Source organism: Sinocyclocheilus anshuiensis, unplaced genomic scaffold, assembly GCF_001515605.1.
Source record: "Sinocyclocheilus anshuiensis isolate Anshui unplaced genomic scaffold, SAMN03320099.WGS_v1.1 scaffold2551, whole genome shotgun sequence".
Taxonomy (NCBI): domain Eukaryota; kingdom Metazoa; phylum Chordata; class Actinopteri; order Cypriniformes; family Cyprinidae; genus Sinocyclocheilus; species Sinocyclocheilus anshuiensis.
Genome location: NW_015558706.1, coordinates 5,577 through 13,949, shown reverse-complemented (window position 1 = coordinate 13,949; position 8,373 = coordinate 5,577). Strand labels below are relative to the sequence as shown.

General features: G+C 35.5%; 1 protein-coding gene across 1 annotated transcript; it reads left to right on the top strand.

Moving 5' to 3' along the window:
- The first annotated feature begins 699 nt into the window (after nucleotides 1–699).
- Nucleotides 700–7,837, top strand: LOC107681448 (CD48 antigen-like). The gene is made up of 7 exons (XM_016477752.1): nucleotides 700–783; nucleotides 1,306–1,614; nucleotides 3,059–3,319; nucleotides 3,528–3,635; nucleotides 4,496–4,536; nucleotides 6,111–6,248; nucleotides 6,512–7,837. The coding sequence occupies exons 1-7, from the start codon at nucleotides 741–743 to the stop codon at nucleotides 6,674–6,676; spliced, it is 1,065 nt and encodes a 354-aa protein (XP_016333238.1). The 5' UTR covers nucleotides 700–740; the 3' UTR covers nucleotides 6,677–7,837.
- The last annotated feature ends 536 nt before the right edge of the window (nucleotides 7,838–8,373 follow it).

Below are 8,373 nucleotides of genomic sequence, written 5' to 3'. Positions count from 1 at the left end.
CTTTATTAATAAAACTGTGCAATTAAATTAAAATCTTCTCTGATTAATTTTAAATGTGATTTTTGCCACTGGAAACCATGACTTAATGTGCAAACCAAGTTTAACTTCATAGAAAACAAATCTGGAACCAGTCATGAGTCAGAGGATCTATAGCTATAACATTTAACTGCTTATAAGTAATGTGAAAATATTTAGGTCTGATATCATTGTTGTGAATGAACACTGAAGCTGCTTACTGTTATGTAGTGTTTTCATTATAAGCATATTCATAAACTGTGCTGAATAAGTTATGATTTTGAAGCTTTGTACATGTGTGCATTTGGGGTCCTTAACCAGTGGAGGTTAATTTGAGACGTGACTGTACAAGCAGGATGTGGGTATGGTGTTAAAGAAGTGAGACGGGGTGAACAGTGAAGTGGAACACTACGTACAGACCCTGTGGAACAAAAACATGTTCATTTACCTAGTACAATGTAACAGTAATTTCATTTTGTTTGACTCTGTTATGTAGTTCTTGGCCATTTTTGACTTTGTGATTCTTTAGGATAGATTTTTACACGAGCTGAAAGGACAAGTTTTAGCCAAAAGGTATATTTACGCTTTGCCTACAGCCTCTTATGCTCATGATTAGTCACTGGCCTAGTGAAGCGGAAGTGAGTGTCTGACTAGCTGTGCTTCTCACATGTTAAACTTCCTTCACTGAAACACCCACAGAGAAGCGGACATTTTTGTTTGCTAAGATGGCGTTTAGGCTGCTCCTGTCCTGTGTTCTTCTTACGTCAGGTACAAAATCCAATCATTATACTATTCTAAATAAGTCTTTGATTCATGATTTCCTCTGGTGACAAATCACTAATCTGAAGGGCATTTTAAAAATTCTGTACAAGTCTTTTTATGTCATATTAATCAAATCTTTTTGGAATTGTTTTGGTTTCACTTCAAAAATATTTCACTGAAATGTTGCCAGGATTTTACGAGATTTAACTGATTTGTTAATACATACTGTATTCATAAATATGATCACACCAGATCTCACTGAATTGTTTGATTCAACAATGATGGAATTAACATTAGCCCTTGTAATTGTGTAATCTGATGTCACCATTATTATTGTGGTTAGTGTTACCGTTAGTTGGGAATTTGGACTTTTTTGGTCTTGATCTTGGCTGTGTTCTTGTGTTCTTTACTGAGAGAAACAACTTGATAGAAACAGCTTGTGTCAGCTGTATGATTACTGTCCATGAAAACAGCAAGCAAACAGCTACTCTTTGTATTTTAATAAAAGGTTATTTTCTCTCTCCTCAGGGTTCAGTGCTGAGATCTCTGTGTTTGTTCAGACGGGAGATTCTGTTCAACTGGATATACAGACACAAGAACTACCAGAGTTTGATGATTTATCCTGGAAAAAAAATAAATTAGAGAATATAGTTAAATATACAAGTGAATCTAAAAAAGAAAAACGTTACCCTTCCTACAAGGACAGAATGGATTTCAATAATAAAACCTTCTCTCTAACACTGAGGAACACGCAGAAGACAGACAGTGGACTCTACACAGCAGTAGCAGCTGCAGAATCAGACAACAATATTGTTACATACAGAGTATCTGTTATAGGTGAGCGTGATGTGAAGTGCTTAGTCTGTGATGTAACTGCATATAATGTTAATTATATTCAGTTTACATTTGAAATCTGTATCTTTTATCTGAAAACCTTTATTTGAAAACAATATAAACGGGTGCACATACGTTTTAAGGTCTGGTTCTCATGAGAGCACCTGGAGATTTGGTAGGAGAGAGTGGGGACGGTTGCAACAAGGGGCAGTTGCAACATGGCTTATTTCTTCAATCAGGAAAGAGCAGTGATGATATTCATACTGCACATGCTTAGTTAGCCCCTCTAACTAAGAACAACAAAATCAGCCACATGTGACCATTCCTTCTACAAAAAATGTTAATGATCAGATTTTTTGTCATACTAAATTGTTTGCGTGAAGCATAGTAAAAACATATAATTTTAATCTGTGTTTTCTTAGCTTCTAATAGCTAGCATGTGTCAAAGGTATTGTGTCAAGCTAATATACCAAGTTTTATCACAGCTGTCATGTTGCAACTGTTTAAAAACTGTTATATTTAAAAAGCTTACAACTCACCATACTCTGACTCGATTACTATTCCTGAGGTAAAACACACCCTCCTCATTACCCCATGGATAAAGAAATGTAGAAATAAATAAATGGGGAAATAAATAAATATAAAAATAAATACGTAAAGAAATACAGTACATAAATGTGGAAACAAATAAATGTAGATTAGGCAGATATATAAATTATAAATAAAAGAAAATAAATATAATATTAGATATATAAATAAAATAAAAAATAAAGAAATAAATGTGGAAGAAATAAATATATACGTAAGTAAGGAAATAAAAGTATAAATAATTATTTATTTTTTACTTTTCTTTGTATATTTATATATTTATTTTATTAATTTTGCATTTTACATTTCTTTGTATATTTATGAATTTATTTATTTCTAATTTTGTCAGGTTTGGCATTCCATAGTGTACCACTTATGTGCACCCCTGAATATAAATTTGTAAAGCACAACAAAATGCTGTTACCTAAGGATTTTTACAAACTTTTTGTTTGTTGATTTTTTATAATGACTTCAAATCCTGATGCACATATTTTAATATATAACAAAATTACTAATGTTCATTTCAGGAAGTCTGAACAAAATAGTATGAATAAATTATGTTTGGTCCTGGTTTACTGAAGTTTTAAACTGGCAAATTCTAGCATGTCTGAAATTGTGAATGTGGCCTTGTGTGTGTGTGTGTGTGTTTCAGATGCAGTGGAAGCTCCGGTCCTGACTGTAAACTCAAACTCATTCAGTCCTGACCCCATAACAAAATTACTAATGTTCATTTCAGGAAGTCTGAACAAAATAGTATGAATAAATTATGTTTGGTCCTGGTTTACTGAAGTTTTAAACTGGCAAATTCTAGCATGTCTGAAATTGTGAATGTGGCCTTGTGTGTGTGTGTGTGTTTCAGATGCAGTGGAAGCTCCGGTCCTGACTGTAAACTCAAACTCATCCAGTCCTGACCCCTGTAACTCTACATGTAATGGAAGTAACATTATCATCAGCGTCATCTATGATAGTAGCAGCTGTTCTCCAGAGGAAGTGACATCATCTGATAAATACATTCTAAGACTGAGCTGCATTGGTGACTCCATCATGTGTAACTACAGCAACCCAGTGAGCTGGAAGACTGACTCAAAGAAGGTTAATGAACTCTGCACTGCTAAAACAGGTACATATTGTATCCACTCTGACCTGTAAATACACTTACAGATTAAGAAACAGAAAATCGATGAGACTGATTTTAAAATACTTAAATACTGTATGATGTGCCACTCTTCATTTTAAATGCCAAACACTGGACTGAAATTCCTGTTAATATAAACCTCTGACTGTGAAAAGTGGAGATATTTGTTCTTATCTTTCATGCCTATAAACGGAAAAACATGAAGAAGCACCTGCGTTTCCCCCTTGGGTCATTTTTATTTGTCTAATCACATTGGCATTGGCGGCAGTGATCGGCTTCTGTATTTACAAGAGGAAAAAAGGTACAGAGCATCCTACAATTATTTTGTTTCAATAACACTTATAGCAGTCTTTCATATTGATTGCTAGTGAACCATCTAAGAGTAGGCTATTTCTCTATCTGAAATGAAAAGACATGCATCAAATGTCTCACAAATTTATGGATAAAATATTAGTCTGATATTTGTGCTGTGCTTATGAACTCATGTCACATCCATTAAAAACATTTAGTCAGTGAGAAAACCCAACAGTCAAACAGTCTTTACACAAAGTTTGACATTCCAATGTAATTCTACAGAGATTTTTCCAAGAGCATATGACTGCAGTTTAAAATAACCTCACTTCCCAAATTTATTTTTACAGATAGATCAGTTTTTAAAGTGCTTTCAATGTAAACAATGTGTTTTTGTAAACACGTTTTTTTGTTTGTTTGTTTTTTCAGTTTTTCACCATTGTATTTGCATGTTTGCTGTCACTATTTAATTTTAAATGGTCCTGTAGTGTGGCATTGCATAATTAATTTTTAGAAATAAAAATATTCCATGTAATCTCCCAATTAACATGATATCACAAAAACTACATGCACAGTAGTTATAGCACAATGCTGTTTAAAACCGATTGAGGTGAAGTCGAACATTCCACAACACAAGACCTGCCAACTTCCTATTCATTTTCATTTTAACTACCTACAAATTTGACACTTCTGCTTTTAAACTGTATGACACACTTTTTTTCTAAGCTTCCATTAGAAGTGTGTTAACAAATTATTGCCACAGATGCTGATCAATTCTTAAAAGTGTTGTAGAGCAAAAAGTTATATCTGTTCTATGCCTATACACTGAAAATTGTCTTGAATATTGATGTTCTGTTTTAAACATCATAGGCACCCAGAAGAATGAACAAACAATCTACGCAGAAGTTGACGTAAGTGTTATACTACTATTCTTCATTAACCACAGACTATCTGTTATCTTTTAAAACAAGTATGCAACATGTTTTGTATCTCAGTTTTTGATAATAAAATCCTTCACTCCCATAAAAAAAGTAGAAGCTGTCACTGGGGCGGTAGCCTTTCAAAAGATACTATATTTACTATTTAGGTACTAATAAGTACCTTTAAGGATATAGTCAAGTCAAGTCACCTTTATTTATATAGCGCTTTATACAATAAAGATTGTGTCAAAGCAGCTTTACAGTGTTAAAAAGGAAAAATGTGTACTGATAATGCAAGAACACCATGCAGTTTATCAGTTAAAGTCAGTTCATTGTTGATTCAGTGATGTCATCGTCCAGCTCAGTTCAGCTCTCTTCCAATAGTCTCTGTGCAGTCAAGTCAACTATGTTGCCAGAAATTGTGTCCCCAACTAAGTAAGCCAAAGACGGCAGTGGCAAGGAACCAAAACTCCATCAGTGACAGAAATGGAGAAAAAAACCTTGAGACAAACCAGGCTCAGTCAGGGGCCAGTTCTCCTCTGGCCAGATGAAACCAGCATGATGTGGTTTTATATGCATCCTTTAGGGGTAAATAAGGTACAAAGGTGTTCCCAGTGACTGCTTTGTACCTTTTTTCTGAAAGTGTAGCATCTGAGAGTGTAAACTTTTAGTGTCTGCGTTAATTTATTAATTCATTGTTATTTCTTCATGGTTATTTACTGTCACATGACCACAGGTGATCATTTCCATCAGAGATGGTCTTACTATAGGGAGATGAGAGGGTCTGTATTACTTACTATTGGAGAAAGTGTAATGGTCAACTTGGATCACGTGTGCCTTAATAACAATCACATTACAGCCTTGACGTCATTGAATTTCAAGTCAGAGTTGTGCGACACTCAATCGCCGTTTACGGATACCATAGGAATGAATGAGAAGTGCTGTAAGCTGTATCCCACCTGTTGCAAAAAGTCAGTGACTTCTCTCGTAGAACGGCATTTTTTTTGGTGTAAACTCTAAAAATAGTTCAATCCAAAAGTATTGCTTAGTGTAAAACATGTTGGAGATTAGCCGATAGGCTGTCGATTCATTAAATGATAAGCTGTTTCCCCTAAAAAGCTGTTTATTCAGCGTAGTGAAGCCTCTCCTCCATTGACATCCATTAAAAAAAACGACTTCTCTCGATTCCCACGCACTGGCAAACCGGAAACGTTAGCATTAGCCGTTACGCTTTTTCGGCTAAAGGTTGCAGGCTTGCCTTCTAGTGGCTTTGACTTCCATTCCCTTTATTATTTCCTATAGTGGATTATTTGGTATGAAGGAAAGGAGTAGCGGAAGTCAACTTTCTGTATTGCATTGGTTTGAATGCTGCATGTGTTCAGTGCCTCATTTGCCTTATCAAGTAAACTGAAAGGAAGCTAAAAATTATCAGTCTTCTATTTAGTGAAAATGAAGACCAATTGCTATACTTAGCCTCTATGTGGTGGTTGTTGGACGAGTGGAGTACTCACCACTCATTTCAGCCAAACCAGCAGTCTGACATCTTGATTGGATTGTGTCCACAGGAGAACATCAAGCCACAAAAGTCACTGGAGATGTTGGAGAAATCAGATAATCCTCAGACAGTGTATGATACTGCAAGAGATTCAGGACAAACTGATGTTACCAACCACACCACACCCAACGACGACCCTATGAATCAGGTGAAGATTAAACAATCACTCTAATCGCACTCAGTTACAATTCATTTAAAATTAACTGATGGTTAATTTGGATTAAATGTCTTAATTTGGAATAAAGGTGAAGACAAGCTTAAGTGAACAACATTAAAATGATAAAGTTATTATATTTGTGGCTTAATGTTTAGGAAACAACCTGCCAGTTTGCAACCTGCAGTTGTTTAAATTATTTGTTGGGGAAAATGTTTTAAATGAACTGCAGTTGATTTTGTTGTTCTTTATTTCAGAGGTCATCACTCACAGAGAAGAGCAAGCCAGATGCACCAGTCACTATCTACTGTGCTATTCAGCAGCAACCAAAACCCCCCAAAACTGAAACTGATCACACCATTTATGCTGCGGTCAATAAACCATCAGCCGGATATGAATCTGCACATCCACAATCAGAATAAAAGTGAACTTTTAACGAAGCTGAACCCTTAATACAGGACATCATGTGTTCAGGAAGGCATTGTTATTCTCAGTGTAAATAAGCAGCATATTTGTGATATGTAATGTGCTGTTGATTTGTAGTTGATTTAGGGTGTTTAAAATATTTGTATATGCAAATTTTGTCTTTTTTAAAGCAGCAGTGAATGTATTTTTTATTGTAAAATTGTTGTACATGTGGCTCAAACAGAAATGCGAAATCTCATGTGGTTTCTGTAGATTTCTGTTGGAGATTCCTCATCGCCTTTGTAGGCAACACCTGAAAACCACTTCCTGGAAAGTATTTTGAAGGGTCGCAGGGGGCGTTCATTTGCCCATTCGCCCCCATCCCTCTGAAAAACACAGTTTAGTATACAGAAAGTAATGAGTATGTAATCAAAAATGTACTGTACAAAACCACTTTGCACTAAAGAAAGTAAAAATGATTGGACTCAAGTGCATGGATGTCAGTAACTGAACAGGCATCTGTGTACTGTATCCAGTGTAGACAGCTTCAGTGATCATAATGGGTTCTGTTTGCTTTTGATGTGACACTCACGTCTGGTGTAAACAGGCCATTAAGGGCTGGTCACACTACTTTGTTTTATATTTACTTCCATTCATACGGATTTGAATTCAGGAGACAGGAAACACAATCTCATGTCAAATTTGATGCGTTCCAAAGTTAAAATCTGGTGAACTCTGCCCTGCAAATTCATATCACGTGAAGATGTGCCTAGTCAAGTCTAGTGTGACTGCAGCTTTAAGCAACTAAACGCCAGAGGATGGGGCCTATGGTGCAATGATGTATAACTATTCTTCAATATCTTGCTCTGGAGGCAGTCATAGAAGCCTTTTCTTGTTAAATAAATGCTTTTTTGAAGAGGTGGACTTTTGGAAGAGGAAGCCATGAAACTTGGAGGATGTTTTAATGGTATCTCTTATATGTGAAAAGATCAAAGAATTTGATAAAAAAGTGATTTTTCATGTAATGAGCCCTTTACTTATGTTGTACTGTTTCTCACTTTGCTTTATATTTTTGTCTTCAATAATTCATTTATTGAATAGCTCTCTTTGTTCCATTTCTTATGGTTTTAGCCTGTCCTCATGTTTTGAACTTAAGTCAATAAACTTCTTGCAGCGTTTACCATTTTTATTATTATTTACTCATTTGTGCAGCTAGATGTAATGTAGCATTAATGTATGTCTTATCAAGTGTCTATTACAAAAAAAAAGAGTGCTGTATGCATTGCACATTTTTGTGCTCTTTTGATGAATAATTTCTATTGCACAAATGTATATGAACCATTACAACCCACCTATTTACAAACCCTCAGTTGTGTTGGCCTGTACAGTAAGAGTAGGAATGACTTGCATTGGTCAGGTGTTAAGATAAAGAGATGTAGCACTGGAGCTTCTGGTATAACTTATGTTGGAGGACTAAGTGTCAGACTAATATTCAGCTGTGTCCCAAATGCAGGACTTTAAGACCAGAACCAGTCCTATGTCTGGTCTTAAAGCAATGTAGTTCCCTTTCGATACTACACTCGTACTGCGTCTTGCTAGACGCATATGGGAAAAAGCCTTTTTTCTCCTGAACTGAAGCCTTTTTTTCATTCATGCAGTGAAACTGCACGGCCATTGGTTCGTGCAGTGTATTAAAAACGAACCAAAGGCTAGG

Excerpts from the sequence above, each read along its gene's own strand:
- LOC107681448 (XM_016477752.1), top strand. The coding sequence starts at position 741 with ATGGCGTTTAGGCTGCTCCTGTCCTGTGTTCTTCTTACGTCAG. Across the intron at positions 784-1,305 it reads CTGTGTTCTTCTTACGTCAG|GGTTCAGTGCTGAGATCTCT; the intron begins GTACAAAATCCA and ends CTCTCTCCTCAG. Across the intron at positions 3,320-3,527 it reads ACTCTGCACTGCTAAAACAG|AAAAACATGAAGAAGCACCT; the intron begins GTACATATTGTA and ends GCCTATAAACGG.